General features: G+C 50.4%; 1 protein-coding gene across 3 annotated transcripts in view; it reads left to right on the top strand.

Moving 5' to 3' along the window:
- The window catches only part of CNIH3 (cornichon family AMPA receptor auxiliary protein 3), a 240,433-nt gene that overhangs the window by 215,029 nt on the left and 3,612 nt on the right, over positions 1-21,792 (top strand). The window contains exons 4-5 of one of the 3 annotated variants that reach the window (XR_014781417.1): positions 5,711-5,773; positions 13,685-13,797. Coding sequence is in view for 1 of the 3 variants with exons in the window: in XM_084793952.1 (XP_084650078.1) it covers positions 13,685-13,797; positions 19,551-19,694 (257 nt within the window). In the remaining 2 variants the exon portion in view is untranslated. Of the gene's footprint in view, positions 1-5,710; positions 5,774-13,684; positions 13,798-19,550; positions 19,695-21,792 lie in introns of those variants that run through there. The other 2 variants (XM_084793952.1, XR_014781418.1) reach the window with 2 other exon arrangements.

Raw genomic sequence — 21,792 nt, 5'->3', positions numbered from 1 at the left:
GTCTACATGCAGGCCTGCCCACCAGAAGAGGGCACCAGACCTCATTATATATGTCTGTGAGCCACCCTGTGGTTGCTGGGAATTGAACCCAGGACCTTTGGAAGAGCAGCCAGTGCTCTTAACTGCTAAGCCATCTCTCCAGCTACTGTGTCCTGAGCACAAGGCCCGCCACATGCCCTCTGCTCCTCTTCTGTCTGTGTGGCTGGTCTTTTCCTGCTGTCCTCATCTGCTTTTCTTTCTCTTTCCTCGTTTCTCGTATTGGTTACACTGAGGACGCAGCCCTGGGCTTGTTCACTGGCCCAGATGTCAGCTCTGAGCCCAAGCCTTCCCTTACATCACCACTTCTACAGATGCCAGAGCCCTCTCCCAGGACTGCCTCCTGCATCCCACTGCATGTATGTCATCCATGTACCTCACACCCTGGCCTGTGCTGAGCTCACAGAGTTCCATGTTGCTGAAGCTCCAGAGCCAGCCAGGCATCTACTCCAACCAAGCAGGCTTCAGACTGCTGAGTGGAGTCCTGCGCGCCCCGCCTTCTACCCTCCTTTTCCTCTCAGCTAATCAATAGAGACTTCTAAAGTGTTTTTCAACTCCATCATCGTGAGTCTGTTCCTCCCACGCTTCCCCCTCGCCTCCTCTCAGATAATCAATGAAGACTTCTTAAATGGTTTTCAACGGCATCAGTGTGTATCTCTGCCCTTTCTCCCTCTAGCTAAGTGTCCTGACCATTGCCGTCTCTTGCCTGGACTGCTGGGACTGACAAATGAGGTCAGAGCATTAGTCTTCCCAAGCTTTGACTTGAGGGGCAGCCTTTCCAGAGAATACCAATCTCCCAGGCCCCAGCCCCCAACCCCCCAACCCCTCCAGGCCCAGTCTCCCAGCTCCCCAGCCACCCATGCCTCCAACTGACAGCCCCCAGCCCCTAGCTTCCCAGCTTCCCAGTCCCCCAACTGACAGCCCCATCCCCCGACTCCCTAGGTCCCAGCCTCCCAACCCCTAGCCCCCAGCCTTAGGCCTCCCAACCACTCAGCTCTCTAGTTCCCCCAGCCTCCCAGCCTCCCAGCCTCCCAGCCTCCCAGCCTCCCAGCCACCCAGCCTCCCAGCCTCCCAGCCTCCCAGCCTCCCAGCCTCCCAGCCTCCCAGCCTCCCAGCCTCCCAGCCTCCCAGCCACCCAGCCTCCCAGCCTCCCAGCCTCCCAGCCTCCCAGCCTCCCAGCCTCCCAGCCTCCCAGCCTCCCAGCCTCCCAGCCACCCAGCCTCCCAGCCTCCCAGCCTCCCAGCCTCCCAGCCTCCCAGCCACCCAGCCTCCCAGCCTCCCAGCCTCCCAGCCTCCCAGCCTCCCAGCCACCCAGCCTCCCAGCCTCCCAGCCTCCCAGCCTCCCAGCCTCCCAGCCTCCCAGCCACCCAGCCTCCCAGCCTCCCAGCCACCCAGCCTCCCAGCCTCCCAGCCTCCCAGCCATCTACTTCTTCCTCATAACACTACTTCAAGCATGCTTTCCACACTGGGACATATGTCACATACAGACAGGATGGGTGTCTGTATAGCCCCTGGGGGACCAGTGAGTCCTGAGTGAGTGGGTAAGGCGGTGAACATGTGTCCTGAGCTTTGTTTGGGAATGACAGATGTCTGCCCTCTGTATTGTTTTAGGACTCCCAAAGACAAGCCAGTGTCACTAGCTCCAAGAATTGGGGGGGGGGGGGGTTATTACTGGCTGAGGAGCATCTATAGAGGACAAGCTTCTCGCAGCAGGATAGAAGCCCTGGGGAGGACAGGGCAGCACGAGAACTCTCAGGAGTAGATGCCTGCGGGTGAGTGAGGCAGTACAGTGCCTTTGGGCTTGGAAGAGCTTCCTGAGAACTTAGGAAGGGGATTCCGAGAGCGAGTCGAGCTTAAACTTGGGCATATCCTAGTGAGCTGTGGAGCTGGGAGGGCAGTCTCCAGGTGGCCCTTCCTCCGATCTTGCTGTGCTTGCCCGGGTGAGGAGGATGGGAGGTGGAGATGGGAGAGGAGGGGAAATAGCTCATTCTTGAGGCGCCTCAGCACAGGGCAGTGCTGGCTGTCTTTGGAGTGGCTGTTCCTGCCGTAGGGGCGATGCAGCCTTTTAGGGCAGCAGCTCCAGTCACAAGCGCTCCACTGTGACCTAGTTACTTCCCAACGCTCCCCTCTGAATCCTGTCCCATTGGTAATTAGGATTTCCATGCATGGATTAGAGGATGGACACACTTGCCACATCACTGTGCTTCTGGGCCGACGCCGTTAGTTCTTCCTTCTTTGAAGCTACCATGCTTCTGCTGCCTTGAACTTCCCCACACTCTTCTTCTGGGAGGTCACTCATGTGATCAGGAGCCTCCATGATCTATGTAAGGTCTTGGGTCATGTGTGTTCCTGGCCTCCTGGTACATTTAAGCGAGTGTTTTGAGTGCACAGAACTTGGAGTCTTGAGCCAAAGCTCATTGAATCTACTTGGATTCTTCCTTGCCCAGTCGCACATGCCTGTAAAGGACCAGCCAGGCGAGGGCTGCAATAGTTTATGGACGTGGGATAGACCAGTAGGCCAAACCTACTGACTCTGAGACTTATCAACTTAGTCTCGTATTAGCCTCAGTTTTCAGACTGCTGGCAGGATTTTTCCCACTTAAAAATATTCTTGACAATGAGAGGTATGTTTGGGGAAATGATCGAAATATTAGTTTATTCATTCACTCAACAAAAAGTTGTTCTGTGTGCCAGCCACTGGCCCAGGTACTAGATAAACCCAGAGCTAGAAAACCTGCTCCTGGAGATGCCTGGAGTATGTTGCGGTGTAATTCATATAGCCTGCCTTGGTACCCGCAGTGCCTGTTATAGCTCTTGACGCTGACGCCCCCATCCCTACCCCACCCCCAGAGCATTTATGACTGAGTTCTATTAATCTGTTCTCTATTACTTTGTGAAGAAGAGAGGTTTAGTTTGGCTCACAGTCCTGGAGGTATAACTCAAGGATGAACCATGCCGCCAGGCATCCCCACACAACATGGCGCAGGTGCAGGCTCTGGTGGAGACCTTCTTTGTATCAGGTCATGGTTGCAGTGAGTGCTTATCTCTTTAAGGCCCTTTCTCACGGCACCGCTGCCATTGAGCTATGGAGCAGGTGGTGGTTTGAGTGGGGATGGCTTCTACACGTGCCTACACTTGAATGCTTGGTTTCCAGTTGGTGGAACTGTTTGGGAAGGCTTGTCTGGTGTGGCTTTGCCAGAGGAAGTTTATGAGTGGGAGGTGGGCTTTGAGGTTTCAAAAACCATGCAATTCCCAGTTGACTCTGTCTGTCTGGGATCTTGGGTCCTTCTCCAGCACCATGCCTGCCTGCCTGCCAGCCACCTGCTCCCTGTAATAATGGTCATGGACTCTAGTCCTCTGGAACCCTGAGCCCCAAATTAAATACTTTCTTTAATAAGTTGCTTTGGTCATGGCATTTTGTCATGGTAATAGAAAAGTATCTGAGACAGAACTCTTAGCTTAGTGGTCTGACCTGATCAGTTCCCAAAGGCGCTGCCTAGGGGAGTGGGTTGACATTTCACCCTCTGAATGCCATTAACGAGACTCCAGGGACTAAACTCTGGCAAAAATTCAAGGGAACAAACTGCCCTCAAAACAGCCGAGCTATTGTTGACACCCAAATGATCAGATTCCCCAAAACTCTCGACATTTTGGAGGACAGGAAGTAGTGGAGGAAGAAGACTCAAATAATTCGCAAGCCCTGGAACTAGGTTAGGGGGGGACAATACATTGGTTTAATTTTTTTCTTGTTTTTCGAGACAGGATTTCTCTGTGTAGCCTTGGTTGTCCTGGACTTGCTTTGTAGACCAGCCTGCCCTCAAACCCACAGAGATCTGCCTGCCTCTGCCTCCCAAGTGCTGGGATAAAAGGCGTACGCCATCACGTACGGTTTACATTGCTTTAATTTTTAAGGGAGTTCAATTGCCTTTTTTTTTTTTTAAACAACGTGGTTGGGATATTTGAGCTGAAACGTTCTATGGAGATTGTGTAGGTCAAACGTCTCCTCTTATAGGCAGTAGCTGTTGTTTATGGAGGTTACCACACGCCACGCTTCATACACATTGACTCATTATGCTCACAGGAAACAGACCCTGCCAATTTCTCTAAGAGGCTGCCACTGCTGCCCATTCCAGAAGCAACAGTTCAATATTACTGTATCTTCTCCACAGAAGGCAAATTTACCAAGTCAGACTCCTGCTAAATCTGGGTCTTCCAACTTATATGCACATGGCCAGGTTTTGAGTGTACACTTAGGAAGGTGCTCAGGCCTGGGCCACCTGCTCTACCAGGGCTCTGGAGGTCACTGGGCTCATCTGCTGCGTCTTTGCATTTTGGTGTGGGGTAAGGACACTTCGCTGCACAGGCACCGTTAGGCTAGCCCATAAATAGTCATTGTCTTGGGTATCTTGCCACATACCTAAAATTCTAGCACTTGTGAGCTGGAGCCAGGAAGGTTCAGGCCAGCCTGGGCTACAGCCTGTGTGAGACCTTGTATCAAAAAAACAAGACTAAGGGAACTGGGAACTTGCTCAGTGGTAGATGGCTTGCCTGATGTGAACAGAGCACATGGCTCGATTCTTGGCACTGCAGAAGACAAACAGAGGAATAAACAAAGCCCTAATTGACGCATGGTGGCTGCCTGTGTGATCTCCTTTCCCAGCTGCCACTTCTCCCTCTTTCATACTGTTCACCCTCTTTTGTTTGTTCTGAGCAAAATTCTACCAACCTGCTGAATCTACCAGGTAATTAACACCATTTAATAGCTGTTAAGTGAGATAATCAGTGCCTTCTGTCCTGGAAGGGCTCTCCTTTGGAAGGCGATGAGGATGACGCTATTGAAGCCCAGGCTGGCTTAGTTAAGTCACGTACTTGAAGCATGTGTGCATAATTGCCCTCCTTTAGTAGCTCCATTTGGAGGGACACTGGGAATCAGTGGATAGGGAGGGAATGGCCTTCCGGTTTGACACCCCGTTTTCTCAAGCTGGGCTTCTTCCTTTGTGGACTGGGAGGCAGCTGGGGAGAAGGGAGCTCATCGGGTGTGACTTAGTACACTAGCAAGCTACAGGTGGGGAGTCTCACCATCATTTTTACCCTGTAGTGTAAACATAGGCGGAAGAGGGTGCTGGCCAGACTGGCTCAGTGAGTAGAGCTCCTTGCCATACGGCCTGAGTTCCATCCTCAGAACCCACAGAAAGGCAGAACATGAGAAGCAACTCCACAAAGTTGTGTTCCCCGCCCTCCACACATGCACAATGGGATTATATATCAATGAACAAACAAGCAAAAGTGGGGGTGGAAGAGGACATCTCCCGCCCGTGGCTCTGTCCAGGCACAATAGTTGTAATGATTTCCTGGAAGTCTTCCGGGTCTGAAGAGAGGTCAGCTGAAGGGTTCTCGTCCCTACCATGGAGGATTTGTGAAGGACAGCCTCCATGGTGGACAGAGTCTCACTCCCTGGGGCCCAGCATCAAGTGCGTATCTCTCCCATCTCAATACAGGAACACCTCTTGCCTTCCTAAGAAAACCAGCCCTGTAATCCTTGACTCAGGCCAATCCCCTCCAAGCACCCAGATCCCCTTTTCTGGTCCAGATGAACATTTTCCCCTCTTCTTTCCTATCATGCACTTTCTGGGTGCCCTGTTCATCTCTGGGTTTCCATTTTTCTTATTTGTAGACACTGCTGTCTTCATATTGTCCTGTCCCTCCTGGCCTGCCACCTTATGAGCTCACCTAGTAGGTATGGACATAAAAACTTGTGAGTGCGTCATGCTTGGGGCTCTTAACTCCACTGCCCTCTGCCTCTGGAACATTCCCTTTGGTCACTGCCCTTTCCCTCACACAGCCAGACACATTTCCTAGTGGTTTCCTCTAGTCTGGATACGATTTCTTCTCCCCTCATCTCCATCTTAGATTAAAAAAAAAAAAGAAAAAAAGAAAAAAAGAAAAAAAGAACAAAGGGGAGGGAGAAAGGAGTGGGTAGTTAGCTAGCTACAAGTGTTAACTTCAGCTGTCTGAATTGCCAGCAAGTTGTAGGAGAATTCTGTTCCTTTGGAAATGTGAGGGAAGGCTTCAGTTCTCACTCCCGCCCCCCACCCCCAATACACACACATCCTGCAAGGTTCTTAGGTGGGGCCAATCAGTCAGCAAGTGTGTGAGGAACCTGGCAGGAGGGGCTATTGAATTTGGAGTGTGTCTTATCACTGCATGACAAAAAAAAAAAAAAAAAAAAAAAAAAAAAAAAAAAAGGCAGACCTGGTAGGCTTGGAGGAAGGAGGAAAGCCTGCTGGCCAGGGTCCACAGTTTGGTCCTAAAAGGGGCCAGTTGCCTGTCTTGCCTAGAAAGTGTCCAGTCAAACACTGAGACAGATGGAAGTTGTGAGAGAGAGAGAGAGAGAGAGAGAGAGAGAGAGAGAGAGAGGGGGAAGGTGGCCTTAGCACAGGAAAATACAAGGGAATCTGAGGGGGGGCTCTGGAGGCAGGAGGGAGCCAGCATGCTTACTGCCATACCAAGCAGATGCTACCAGCCTTGGGCGGGGGAAGCCTTGGGGTCCTCTCTTACTGCAGTGCTAGAGAGCCAGGGCCTAGGCTCAGCTGCCCCTGACTGCACATGCTCCCCATCAGACCCCAGTCTTCAAGCACCCCGAGTGCTTAGCTTGTCCCAGTGAAGTGCTGGAGAAGCTTTGAACCCCGCTAGAGGCCTGGGGGCTCTGGCGAGACCTTTGAGGCGTAACCTCGGGTGTAAATATTCTGACAGCCACACCTGGGAAATGTCTAGGGTGGGACGCAGAGACCCGCACTTGGAGCTCTTGTAAGAAGTCCACAGGCTGTTCCGAGGCAGCTCCACCCTATTTTGATAGTCGGTGTTGAGGAGTGCTTTTCAGACCTTGACGTGCATATAAACCACCTGGGAGCCTTCCAAGGCAGGTTCTGCTCCAGCAGATCTGGGCTGGGACCCAAACCCTACGTTCCTAACAAGCTGCTGGGTGCTGGAGCTGGGGTGGAGGTGGGGTGGGGTGGGGTGGGGTGGGGGGGAGGGGTGCTGGTCCAGAGCAGAGCACACGCATGGAGGAGCACTGTCCTCATGGCTCATAGAGAACTTCTTAGTCAGATACTCAGCTCTGTCCAATCCCCCCCACCTCTCCCAAACTGCTGAATCTGAAGCTCAGGAGTCGGGAGGGGAAGGAGAGGAGGCAGCCCCCCCCCCGGCACCCCCACCCCCATTTTAGCAAAACTTCTGATGATTCTGAAGTACATGAAAACCTGAGAACTACAGAGAGTGGCTGCAGCTCACAGAAATGTGATCCATCTTGTCCAGGAGCGGGGAGCGGGGGCAGGGTCAGGCCTACCCTGACACTGAACCACATCTATCTATCCCGTCACCTTGTCCCCTGTTGCCTTCCACCAGCAACAGAGCCCCCCTGCCCCCCCACCCCCACCCCACATGAATGCTTTGGGAAGGAAATATCTTCCTTGTGGTATGGTGTGCGCTTTTCCTGTGGGACCAGACGAGAGCTTCCCCAGTGGGCAGCCTGGGAAATGTGCATTTTATGCAGATGGTTGACCAGGCAGGTGCTGAGGCTTTCAAGGTAGTGGGGACTGGAGGTGCCCACATCAGTGAGAACCAGCAAGCGTGGAAACAGAACCCAAGGAGCAGGGAACACCGCAAGGGTCAGGCCACACCCAAGGCTCTGGGTGATGGAACTATAGAGGCCCAGGCAGTAGGTTAGGAAAGAGAAATCCCTCTAGGCCCTGAAGAGCGCCCAGAACCTTTGTGCCCAGGGGGACCATTGTGTCGGGAGAACCATTGTGTTGGGAGGACCATTGTGTATCTACAGAGGAGAGAAGGGATGTTCTTGTCTTCGAGTCTGAGCCACTCAGACAGACGATCTCTACCCTTGCCTTTGTGCCACATTTCTCCTTACGTTCCTGGTACAGAGGAGTGGGGGGAGGCAGAGGTGTAGGGGACGATTTGTTTGTTTTTCTTGAAGACCGTCCCCATCTTCTGAGGTCAGCCATACGAGTTTGATTTTGGCTGTGAGTGGCCAGCATGAAAACAATACTCTATGCGAGCATTCATGGGCGCTTCTGACAGGGCTGGGCCCTGAGCCACACCTGTAGCTGCTGGCGCAGATAAAATTGCCCATTATAACCCTAGGCCGTAATTCTGTGTGCTGAGTTGCTTAGAGGCATTGGCTTACCACTTAGAAATAGATGGCAGACCACAGTGCAGGTCCCAGGAGCTCAGAACAGTTAACAAGTCCGGGTCCTTTAACAGAGGAAACACAAGTCAGTTTAAGCTGGGGCCTCGGCAGCTGATTCCCCCAGGCCATCTGGGGCTGAGATCCCAGGTCCTGAGGTGACAGGGTTAAAGGCTTCCCTGGGGACAAAGTGCCTTCCCCAAGTCGATCACCACTTAGGGTAACCAAGCAGAAGAGGCCTCTTCAGTGCAGACAGCTTCCGAGTGAGGCTTCCTGACAGTGCACAGAGACACTTTGAGCCCAGACTCATAGTTCAGCAAAATCCTAGTCTCCTAAGCATGCTGGCTTTTCTCTGTGCTCCCATCACGTGACAGACACTTGCAGTAAGCAGCTTATGAGGAAGAAAAGCTGATTTGGGTTCTAGTCCTTCCCTGGTTGTCCCTGTCAATTTTGGGTCTGTGATGAGGCAGTGCGCCATGGCAGGTATATGATAGAGCAAAAAAAGAAAAAAGAAAAAAAAAAAAGAGAGAGAGAGATCAAAGAAAGTTGTGTGTGTGTGTGTGTGTCCGTGTTCCAGGATCCCCTTCAAGAACACACCTCCTGTCACCTCAAGAACTCCCTCTAGGCCCCACCTCTCCCAATAGTACCGTCCTGGGGATCAGGCCTTTAACACATAGTCCCCTGGGGGGACATTCAAACCGTACCAGCATCCTGCTGTCCCCTTGCTCTGGTAAGCCAACCAGGACCCTGGGCTGCTGCAAAGCGTTGCTCATTTGAGAACACATAGGGATGGGCTCCACGGTACAGGGTGGCAGAGCAGAGCATCACCCCACTTCTGTTTAGCCCAGGAGGACTTCTGTTCTGGGGGTCACACGTCCTGGCAGACACACAGGAAAACTGGCTTACTGAGGATGCAGCCAGGACCAGCGCTTTGTGGCTTGATAGGCAAGCCATTAAGCAGCCATGGCTTGTTTCTCTTTCCACTTGGGGAGGCTGGAAGCCTGCTCAGTCAGAGAAGACGGAGGAATCTAGATTGAGGGGCAGGAAGCCAAATCTGGCTGCAGACAGTTTCTTTGACTTTCAGGAAAGAAGGGCAAGTTACTTTCTGAGTAGGGAATTCGCCAGGATGTGTTTATTCACAATAGGAAGACCACGCCCATTGCCTTAGCGACCTCATCCTCTGATGCTGGCTCACCTTTGGCAGCACCATCCTTCATAGTCCAGCTTGCATCCTTCGCCAGCAGGTGTGGGGCTCTACAGATAAGGGCCACAGGGCCTGGTGTAGTTAGCTGCTGTTCTCACATCATGTGGTTGATCCTTATGTAACGGGGAGGAATTTACATAATGCTCATCATGTCAGCCCAGTGTGATTACGGCTAGAAAGCTTGTTGTCTGAGCTGACAGGACATATTCAGAGCTGGGGGAACAAGCCTTGCAGCCGCCACAGCGTTCAAGCTACACTGTGTGTCTTCTGCGGCCGTCGGCCTTCCTTGGCTGTGGGCCCTCCATGGCTGTGGGCCTTCCATGGCTGTGGGTTGTGTTTGTTCTTTTTGGAGATCAGTGGTGAGTGGGCTTGTCTGGCAAGCATGAAGTCCTGAGTTCAAATCTCCAACAGGACAGAAAAAAGCACAACTGTAACCCTAGCTCTAGGTAGAGTGGAAACAGGAGGATTGCTGGGACTTAAACCCTGCTAGCCTAGCTGGAAGAAAAAAGAAAGGACACACACGTGCACACACATGTGCACACTTCTTCTCAGAAATCCTGCCCTCTGGATTCCTGCACTCTTGTCAGATTGCTTGTCTCTCACCATCTGCCCCATTCCTTAGCTTCAGGGGGTCCCCTCACCTCAAATACATCACTCCTGCACTTCTCCACCAGCACACTGAAGAGAACCCCAAAACTGTCACATGGCATTGTCCTCCCAAGAGCCACAAGCTTGCCTACCAGCTGCCAGCCACCTGTGTCCTGGCAGCAAATGGGTGGATGCATGAGCAAGCAAGGAGCTACAGTGACAGGGAGAAAAATATTTAGACCACAAATAAAAATAAGCTTAAATCTTATTTAAATAAGAATTTCACTGGAGACAATGGTTCCTTCCCTCCCAGAATCTAGCACTGTATATGTGTGGGGGTTTTTTTTTTTTAGAACAAACTTAATAATAATTTTTTTAAAAAAAGAGTTTTAAATTCTAGATTATTATTCTAGTCTGTTTGGGTACTGATTTTATACAATGTGTTTTTAAATGCTTGAGATGGCTAAAACCAAGTACATACTACTTTATTTAAATTACCAATAAAACTACACATATTTTGGTATACAAAAAAGAATTTTATTTTTAAAAAATTCCTGGGAAAGCGAGGATGTAGATGAATGAAAGCCTAGAGCCATGCGTGGAGGAAGCCAGGGAAAGGAGCTATGTCTCTTCTGGGCAAAGGGGTCCTGTCTGCTGGGACTGTATTCTGCTAGGTTCGTACACTAGCTTTGGGGGAGGTACAGGGTCCCGGCCTGAAGGGGGTAGTAGCAATAAAAACAAGAGCAGATCAAAGTGCCAGGTAGAGATGACAGTGTCAGTTTGGAAAGAGTCCCCATTCTGGCTCATGAGGAAGAGGAAGCAGAGGTGCTGTCCTCAGACAGACCAGAGGCTCCGGAGGAAGGTCTTCAGGCCCTGGAAGGATGTTGGGGTTCAGTCAAAGTGGCTCGGGACTATCCAGATGCGGATATTTGCCAGCAAGTAGAAGCTGATGACTACAGTCTGGGCAGGAAGTCAGAAGTGGAAAGGGCGTGGCAGGCACTCTAGTCCTACCTGGCCTCAGGCCTGCCCTATACACTACCAAGTGGCCCTTCTGGTGGCTTGTGAAAGAGCTGCCAGGGCAGTGACTTCTTTGTTCGGTTGATCTCGTTTTTCTCTTTCCATCTCTTGCGTGTATGTATGTAGTGTGAGTGTGTTTATGTGTGTGTGTGTGTGAGGATGTGAGTGTATATGTGTACATGTTTTTGCATGTGTGTGGGCAAACGTGTGTGCACACATGCCCACGTGTGTATGAGTACGTAGAGAACCAAGGTTGGTGGTGGAGAGCATCTTCAAGTACTCTTCTTCTTAGTCATGATGGCAAGGGTCCTTCACTCAAACCCAGAGCTTGCCCTTTATGGCTGGTCTTGTTGGCAGCTTGCTCTGATCAACCCCGATCTCCTCGTTCTGAGGCTGTAATTGTAGGTAGGCCACCCTGCCTACCTGATATTTATGTGGGCTTCTGGGGATCCAAGCTCTGTACCTCATGCATGTGCGGCAAGTGCTATAACCACTGAGCCATCTCCTGAACCCCATTGGTTTTGCTAGCCCTGTCTCCTAGAAAGCCTATCTTTAGTTTCCATGCATATTTAGGTCTGTTCTTCCTTAACAGAGTGGTTCTGCCTTGATCACAAAGCCTCCAGCCATTCCTGAGTTGGCATGCACTGTTGCCTTTTGTTTTGTAGGCTTTGATTTTTTTGAGACCAGATCTCACCATGTATGTATCCTGTAACCTTAGCCTGGCCTCATAGGTGTGTGAAGGCAAGCCTGGCTTGACCTGTCATCTTTCCAGCAACCCCACGATGCCTATAGTGAGACCACTCTTACTATTTTTAACTACAGAAAGTGGGACATGGGGTCTCAGCAGACTGTGGCCTGCATGAAGTGGTTTCTATTTATAATCCATTCAATGAATCACAGGGATTGGTGTCATTCAACAGCGGTGTTACAGGAAACAGTATCCACCGGTGCTAAGGGATGACACTGGCCATGGTATGGTCAGAATTCCAGCCAACCTTTCTATGCTTGCTTTGGTGGGTCCAAGGGTGGGACACCTTTCAGCAGCAGTTATTCTGTCTGAGCTGGCTGCCCACCAGAACGAATAAGCGTTATGCCTGCCTGGTGGCCTTTTACCTGGCGCTCAGCATAACCAGTAATGGGAGCAGATCAGAGCAGCCTCGATGGCTTATTAAACAAAGATCTGGAAGGATGCTCAGGGGAGGATGAAGAGGGAAGAAGAACACAGCTTTTCCTTTCTCACTGATTCTCACTCTAGGGCTCTGACTATCAGACAAGCTGGACTAAGGTGTGTCATAGTGAGGAGCAACACAGGACTCTGAGTAGCTCAGACAGAACAACAGAAGCTTCTGCCTTGCTCTTATTCTACCCATCACAGGTTGCCTGGGGGCCTCTCTCCTTACTTATGGCGTCAGGATGGTGGAGTGTGCCCATTGTTATAAGTGTTCTTTGCAATGTCAGCGGGAACAAAATAGGACTTTGGGGCATTTTTCACTGGCTGTTAAGTGTTCCAAGCTTCTCACATGGTTTCCACTCACAGCCCATGGGGCCCCTCCCAGCTGCTGGGATCCAGGACATGTGATGTCTTGTGTTCCAAAGGCCAGGCAGTGGAAAGGAGTGGATGGTGTAGAGGGGTCCCATGGTACAGGTCAGTGCAGTATGGTCTGGGAGGAGGAAGGTCCCACCCAACATTGTCCACCTCAGTGTGACAAGGGATGCCTGGAGAAACAGGAGGGGTAGTAACTATACCACAAGGGCATTGCTGCTACTTGAAGTCTCCTGGTGTCGAGGGACGAGCCTGCTTAGTGTTTTAGATACTCGGAGGCAGTTGGACGACCCACACAGAACAGCAGGAGGATTTTGTTAGCTTTTCTTTCTCACTCCACAAAGGGAAGCTTGTCTCTGTTAAGTATCTCCCTCCATACAGGGACTGGTAATAGATCCTCCCAGCTAGTCACAGCTTCCATTAGCAACGAAGTCCCAGAGAAAGAGGAGCAGTATGATTGATAGAGAGACGTGAACTCTGACCTGTCATCGTTCAGAGGGTTTTGTCACTGGCTTTGGAGATGGGAACGGAGCTGTGATGGATGATCCAGGTCTGAAGTAGCTGTCTCTAACATGTTAATTACTTGGCGTAAGTGCGTGGAAGTGATGATTACAAAGTGTAGAGACGCGTGTGGCAGAGCAGGGCTGGCATGTTAGCTCCGAGAACGTGGGCTTTTTCTATACATGGGAGGTAGCGACTTGGCTTTTCTCTCGGGTTCTTCTTGACCTGCCTGTCACCAGCCAGTGCCTTTCTGTTCTCCTTGCCCTCCTTTATTAGGAACAGCCACACCTTTTAGCTAGAGGGGGGTACAGAGAAGCCAGCAACACAGGGCAAAGCAGATGGAAGGTGACAAAAACATTACTAGTTTCTCCAGACAGGCCAGATGCTGGGTAACCTCATCCATTTTTTCCCCAGGCAAGTACAGAGGCCCGTGTCTAGTTGGGACTGTGTCTAAAACATGGAGCACTTTCCGAAAACGGCCAGTTACAGGGAAGTGGCCATGCTGCAGGGAGGGCCTTTGCATGGGGTTGGGGGGCAGTGAGTGGGTGGAGCACTTCCTCCCTCTAACCAGGCCCTTGTATCTCTGCTTCGTCTCCAGCTGGTGCTGCCAGAGTATTCCATCCACAGCCTCTTCTGCGTCATGTTCCTGTGCGCTCAGGAGTGGCTCACCCTGGGGCTGAACGTTCCTCTGCTTTTCTATCACTTCTGGAGGTAGGTCTGTCTGTCTGGAACTGGTCCGTCCCCCTTCCCGTGTGCCTTTCATGATGGCGTGCCCAGATAGATCAGCCACTGGGTGCCTTCTTTCATCACTTCAAAGAAACCTTGCTCTAGATGCAGTCCTGTTGTGATTGGGTCATCTGACCAATAGCAGTTTAGGGAAGAACAGGCTGGTCTTATCTTACAGGGTACAGCCCATTACTGAATGAGGGGCAGGAACTCAGGCAGAAGCTTGAAGGCAGAAAGAAGACTGTTTCTTTCTTGCTGGCCTTGCTGGCCGACTCATGGTTGGGCAGCTTTCTGATAGAACTCAGCATCACCTGACCAGAGAATGGTACCACCTACCTACAATGGGCTGGGCTCTCCTACACCAATCAACAGTCAAGACAACCCCTCATAGACAGGCCCATAGGTCAACATGATCTAGGCAGCTCCTCAACTGAGGCTCTCCTGTGAGATGTATCAAGTTGACAAACAAAGCTACCTAGAATGAAATTAACTCCCCAGAGCTGGAAGTAAATCCTTCTTGGCTGTTAGTCAACCCCAGTCCTTCAGGTTAGTGTGAAAAGCAGATACAACATTATTCACTGTGGCCAAAAAATGTGTAAAAGGCGTTGATGACTATTAGATGACGAATGGATAAAGAAAACGTGGTATATCCATACAGTGGATCATTATTTGGAAATTAAAAAGGCGCAAAGTACTCATGTGCTACAGTGTGGATGCGCTGCAAAGAAAAATACAAGTTGAAGGTTGTACACGCAACGGTCACACCTTATATGATTCTATTGATATGAAATTTCAAGAATAGTCAAATCTATGGAGTTTAAAAAGTAAGCTAGTAGTTTCCAAGGGATGAGGGAAAACAGGAAATGACTGCTGGTGGATACCAATTTTTCCTTCATTTCTTTGTTTTTTGAGGGTAAAGGTAATGAAAATGGTCTAAAGTTAGACAGTAGTGACAGATGTACAACTCTATAAATGAACTAAAGCTTGCTGAATTGTATGTATACTTTAAAGGGGCAAACTGCACAATGTGTAATTCTCTCTCTGACTCTCTGTCTCTGTCTCTCTGTCTCTGTCTCTATCTCTCTCTAAAGCACACACCAGTTGCATTAGACTTTATGGGCAGTTATGATGCTAAATATTGGTCACATGAAGTGGATTTTCTGTAGGATGGGCATGGAGCAAAAGTAGGAAATACCAGGGAAGTAGAGATTGTAATTGTGTGGATCAGTTGCCTCCCTCGAACCTTTTAATCCAAGCCAGTTGGTCCGTTATTGTCACTTTCCCATGAAACACAGCCTTGACTTAGCCACACTGAGAGCATTCCACTCTGTCACTAGCAAACATATGGAACACATACTACTTGCTAGGCATTGAGGGGAATTCCTAAAAGAAGACATATATGAATCTATATCTTGGGGTATATCCTAACAGCAGAAGGAAGCTTATTCCTAACAGACATACGAGGACTATGTCTAGGAATGTAGAGAAAGATACCATTATGGTAGTCTGAGGCATGTGGAGAAGTCCAGAAAAACATGTACCAATGCCCAGAAGTGAGACAGCACTTGGCATGTTTGGGGGACAGTTTTTGTCTTCCTACGTGGTTGGACAGGGGCTCTTAGAGGATACAATTGACAAGCAGCTGGAAATCTCATATGGAGGGTCCAAGAAGACCTGACAGAGAGCCTGAGACCTGCAGGGACTGGAAAGCCATGAGAAGTTCTGGCGGAGGAAGGTGTTGTTTCAGAAGGTGATTGGTTCTGGCAGAAGGGGGAAGGGTGGGCCAGAAGGAGATGTATTGACGTCACAATCTCATTAGGAAATGACAGAACTCCAGGTAAAGAAATAAAAGAGCTGAGGAGATAATGGGGGTTTGTCCTGGCCAGTGAGAGTTGGCACGGTGAGGGAACAGAATTGGATGTAAACTGAACAGGCTCTGGCCAGGGACTGGGTAGGTGAGAGAGAGAGGGAGCCTCAAAGCTGGACAGCCATGAGGGTGACAGTCATATCTCCTGTGAGAGGCCCATGTGCTCCCTCTCTACCTTACATGTAGCCCTGGATGGATCTCTTCTCCTGTGGCTGGGGAGAAGGCCTGACGGTGAGGCACGTGCTTACTGCACACGCACAGCCTTGGGTTTTATCTCCAGCCGCACAGAAATAAAGAAAACCCAATCTGCTCACGGACATTAGATTTGAGTTCTAATCTCAGAGCTAGCACTTGTCCCAAGCGAGGAAAAGGACAGCCGGACGTTGTTATCACGCCTGGAACGTGTGTACGGAGGTAGGGAGCAGCCATGGTCTCACGGCCTGTAAAGAGCTTCTCGTGGTTCTTGGGTCCCTGATTGCCTAACCTGCTTATTTTTAGGAAGTTACCAGAACACAAAAGACAGAAAGAATGAAGATGGGGTGCTGCTGCCCAAGACCAGCTCTGGGAATAGCAAAGAGGAGAGAAGAGACATGGATCAGCAGTAGGGAGAACTGAGGAGGCGGTGAACAGCTGGTTAAGCGCAACCAACCGTTGGTTGAACAACTAGCTAGAGGAACTAGTTGTCGAGGCGAGGTTGAGGAATGGAGGAAAAAGAAAATACTCGGAGACTCAGGCATATGTGGTACAAGCTGAAGGTCTTAAAGCCCAGGAGAGCTTTATTTTCTGTCTATCTGTCTCTGTCTCTGTCTTGCTTGCTGGTTATCTGGCTCCTTGCTTGCTGTTCCCCATTTTTCTCTCTTGCTGTTCCCCATCTTTCTATCCCTCTTGCTGTTCCCCATCTCACTCTACCTTACTCCCTCATATCTGTTAACTTGCTTGTCCTCTCTTCTTGGGCCAACCCCAGTATTTTATTGAAATGAAGTTCAATTTTTTTCATTACAGATTACGTCATGAATTTTTTTTTCATCTTTTACAATCACTAGGGCAATCAAAAATCAACAGACTAACAAGGAAATGCAAAAAGTTCTGTAACCTACAAGAAAACATACAACAAAAATCAATCAATTTTCAAGCAACGGTCAGCAATAACCTGCTCATTATCTTTTAAACAATACACAGGAAAGTTTAATCATAATTTCCCTGGGCTAAAGCCGATGTGTTTACAAGATGGTCATAGCAACATAGCTTGAGCTAGATAGTCTCTAAAGAAAAAACTTGACCCACTCCCAGTCCCAGACCATCAGGTGTGCTATCCAAGCCTAGGCTAACTGCCAAGGGGTCCTCTACTGTAAAATATCTGTAAAGCATGACGTTCCAAGCCCACCTTCTATTGCTCTCAAAGCAGATTCTAAGGAAATGTTTCTACAGGTAACAGTATCTAGCCAGGTACTGTTATGCCAAGGTCTTTCTTACATGCAGTTTCTGCTTGGGTGCTCACAGTCAGAGCAAAAAACTCTCTCATTGTCTCAAGCCTTTGGCCAGATGCCCTCTTTCAACATTCTCTGTGGGAAAAAGTTTTCCCTGTATGATTTTCCTTAGGACTGAGAAATAGAGAGAGAGAGAGAGAGAAAAAAAAACAATTTTAGGAGAAATACCAGATTCCTAAAAAACATTATACCTGGGTCATACATAATATTTAGGAGCAGTGGTGATTAGCCAGAGATCTTTGGAACTTTGTCAAGCAAAGTCTCTACGACTTATCCTCATATCTGCGACAACAGAGAAGTCTTTAAACCCCTAGAATCCTAGAGCCCTCCCTTTCTCTCTTTTCCTTTACTCTGTGCCCCGATATGTATTTATGTATATGCAGGTACATGTATATGTGCACATGTGTGCGTGTGTGTCAAGTTTGGATGACAACTTCCGGTGTCACCTACCTTTTGGAGGGAGGGAGCAAAGTCTCTTATTGGCCTGGAACTCACTTAGATAGGCTAAACTGGCCGGCCTGTGAGCCAGGGAGCCATGTGTGTCAACATCTCTAGCGCTGACATCACAGCCTCACGGCCCCGTGCCCAGCATTTGTAACATGAGTTCAGGGGTTGCTGCACTTTATAGACTGATCAGCTCCCCCTGGCCCACCTGTCTCCTTCTGGTCAGGTTCATGCCGTGGTCTCTGGCAGACAAATCCCCTCTACCTCACACTTACTTTGCTTCAGTGAAGCTGGCCTGGCTGCCGCTCTTGGGAGGCTGTTTGCACACATTGTGGTGCAGTGTCACCCTCGTCCTTTGAGGTTGGCAATTTTCATCCCCATTCAACAGCTGAGCCCAGGATGGGTGGACGACTGACCCAAGGCAGGACAGTCTGGTGAGCAGCAAGCAGAAGAGTCAGTCTTAGCCCTCTCCAGCAAGCTTTCAGTCACCCTGTCCCTCCGCCTCCACTTAATGAGGTCACCTGGGAACAAAGCCACAGTGACAGCAAATAGGTTTCAAAATCTGCTGTGGAGAAGACAACAGGTGAGTGGCCCAAGGGCTACGAGCTGGCAGCAGCCATCGAATCTGGCTTCTGATGTTGCCTTAGCATAGTGTCAGTGACAGGTAGTGTCAATGCAGTTCTCTGAAGGGGGAAGGAAAAGGTGACCGAGGTGTCAGCTCTGCAAGTGTGTGCCATCACGGCAGTCCTCAGGCCAGGCCCGTGCCTGGTGTTTCTTCAGGATGGAGAGCCGCCACTGTCCCAGGCCTGGCAAGAGCAGCAGCCTGTGCCTCTGCCTCTCAGGATACTTACCCCCACCCCCACCCCCCCAGTGACCAAAACTCAGCACTGGGCCATTCCAGCCACGCTGGGATCCTGGCCTCCATGGGGAAGGGACGCCCTCCAGATGCTGGTGGGACATGAGCTAAGAGCTGTGGACACTTGCAAGGGTCCCAGTTGTCATGAGAGCCCTCCTGGCCTTGCTCAGCAGCTGTGGGGTTGACGTGGACTTTCATGAGGACTCCTCTACCTAAAGTTCCCACTCCAGCTTCCCCAAAGATGGCCAATGTTTTGTTTGCTCTTCTAGGTCCCTCTATCAACCAACCAACCAGCCAACCAACCAATCACCACCACCACCACCATCACCACCACCACACTACCACCACCGAAGCAACTCATACCCTTAAAAATGACTTATAATGTCTCTCCATGGTATTCAGAAGTTTAAATCAAAGTCTGGGTAGTGAGCAATAGCCCAAGGCACATAGTGTTTGAGGGTAGAATAGAGACACTGAGAAAATGCTGGTATAATTCTCATCGACACATGTTTACACCCAAAGGGAGCTCTCTGTGCCTCCCAGGGGACACCAGGCTATCAGAATCAACCTCAAGCAGGAGGGAGCTTTCTGGGCTCGTAGTTCAAGAGAGTACGCCCTGCCATCTATGGCAGCAGGAGCTTGCAGTGTTATTTGTTACATCTTGGTAGATGGGGGTGGGGTAGGGTGGTGGTGGTGGTGGGGGTGTAGCAGAGAGCTGGGACAGGAAGTGGGGCTGCCGTATAACTCTGCCCACTTCCTCTAGGGAGGTCCTACCTCCTGAAGGTTCCCTAACCTTCCCAAACAGGCCTACTAGCTTGGAGCCAAGTGTACCCACACACAGGGGCCTATGAGGAAGCATTCACACTCTCACAGTTTTCTTCTGCCAGACCACCTTTCTGTGATACCGGGATCTGTCAGAGGGCTGCAGCACCTGCTGTGAGTCACTCTGTTGCAATGGTTGGAATCTGACCTTAGCGGGAGGCATGATCTTCAGGGAAGAGACAAACAATGCTAAGGGGCCTTGGCCTGACAATGTGGGGAGCCCTGCACCTCAGACATCCCTGTCATGTTCTCTTTCCTGCAGGTATTTCCACTGCCCAGCAGACAGTTCAGAACTAGCCTACGACCCACCAGTTGTCATGAACGCCGACACCTTGAGCTACTGTCAGAAGGAGGCCTGGTGTAAGCTGGCCTTTTATCTCCTCTCCTTTTTCTACTACCTGTATTGGTGAGTCCCGCCTCCTTCTGGCTTTGGCTTCAGCAGCAAGTGGAAGGGGAGTTGAGGCTGACCTTGCAGAGGTAGCTTTTGGGGAGGTGGCCGATGACAGGAGAACATGTCCCAGTTGGATCTGACCCCAGTAGTCTGACCCTGACTCAGGAGCAAGGGTTTCTGGGAAAGGAAGATGCCTCTGTTCACGTCCTTAGCAACTCAGGGAAACATCTAATAACATCTCTCAGGGGGCAGCTGAGGGATCTCAAGGGCTTCTTCCCAGCAGGGCTCCCTGCCCCTCAGAGCTCAGCAAGTCGTCTCATCAGGGTATCAGGCAACCGAGGGGCCCAGCCTCATTGCCCCTTGCCCTCGTTCTGTTTGTGAAGATTCTTGGGTACCATAATAGTGGCCCTTAACCCCCCACAGTGGCAGTGACACCCCACAGAGTGGCACATTGGGTCATTATGTGCTTATGCTGCAATTCTTCCATGTTTCATAACACCCGTCGTAATTGAGCAAATCCTGCCGACTTTGCAGCTCCGCTTCCGGGTCTCTCTCTTCACCTCAGTCACTTGAACGCCCTAGCTCAGCAGAGTGCTGTGGGCTGTCATCCTGTGGCCTGTACTCCAGAGGCTGCTTGCTCTGGAAATGTCTCCTGATCCCTTTTGTAATCATTCCTGGGTTTTTTTTCCCCCCCTGATCACCTTGTTATCCTGTCCCTGCCTTTGCAGGGTTACAGATGTCCCCAGACACCCCTGTGCTATGTCTATAGAGGCAAAGGAAGGTTGGGGCACTAACTTCACAGTCATCCCTGGGTTCAGATTGGGTGTAATAGGCTGGGAAGAGGCTATGTTTGCCAGATATTCAAAAACAAACTCCATATGCATTGCGGAATTTATCAGATAAATTCTGTCCTTCCCCATGTATTTAAAACAAGGAACCTGAATCTGTGATGGTAAAAAAACATTTCCCAAGGTCACAGCTAATGGTCACACCAAGTATGATTCAAAGACTGAACTTCAAACTGCGTGTATAACCAGCCCCTAGACAAGTCTTTATCAAAGTGAGGGCCAGGGGATAGAGACAAGCGGCTGGCTCCCAGGCCCTTCAGTATAGATCTACTGTCTAGACTCCTACATGGCTCTGCTACATGTGTCTGAGGTGGGGGACCTGCCATTCTAGAAGGTTGCCTCACTCCTGCTTCTCCCCTGGATCCTCAGGGCCTGTAGATGCAGCATCTAGGGAGGTATAGCCTCATGGTTCACCTCAGTCATAAAGAGTTGGGGGGGGGGGGAGTCACAGAGTTATTCTAGTGCTTTCCTCATGAAGTCACAGGTTACTCCAACCACAGAGTTTCTCCTTCATGAAGGGTCTGTCTGGATGTTTCCTGCTTCGAGCTAGAGAAGTCTGAGGTCCCCTGGAGCCTTTTCGGAGAAGCTGAGGTGACCAGCAGTTTATCCTGGCTAAAGGCGTTAGAGCTCCAGCTGGATGCTATGGGGGGGGGGGCTGCAGAGGGTGGGAAAAGCTTGTCTGAAGGCAGAGGCCACTCTCCGGAGAGGTAGAGGTAGCGTTTCTTCTCTGGAGTAACCTCAGCCTTACTTTCTTCCCTAGGGTACAGACCACCTGCAGTCATAGGCTGAGTGGCCTGTCCCCAGATAGCAGCGCCCCTCTTTAAAACCAGTAAAACATCGATAGGCTGTGTGTTCCCTGGCTCCTGGACCATTATCCTGGGATCTGCTTTAGTTTAGGAAACTGAAACAGGACCTTTCTTTTGAAGTTGAGCTGTTAGAGCCAAAGGTAGCAACACCGCCCTCTGCCGGACCATGGAGCAAGAGGGATAGATAGCGTGGACAGTGTTGGAGGCTCCCGGACCCTTAGCTGGGTGTGGTCATTCTGTGACTAAGTCCCCTGTAGTCCATTGAACTTGGCTGCAGTCTGCCATGGCATTAATAGCATACTCATGGTGTCTTCAAACCACAGCTGTACGCAGCGCCCCTCTGCCTTTCTGCAGCCCACACACCAGCTCAGTGTGCCTGCGTTCTCGGAACTCAACATGAATGTGCCACTGATGTCTCCTAGAGGACCTTGTTTCCCAGGGAATTCCCAGACGCGGGCC

The sequence above is a fragment of the Acomys minous genome (assembly GCF_964271855.1).
Source record: "Acomys minous genome assembly, chromosome: 1".
Classification (NCBI taxonomy): Eukaryota; Metazoa; Chordata; class Mammalia; order Rodentia; family Muridae; genus Acomys; species Acomys minous.
Note: the sequence above shows the minus strand (reverse complement) of the source record. Positions and strands in the feature narration are given on the sequence as shown.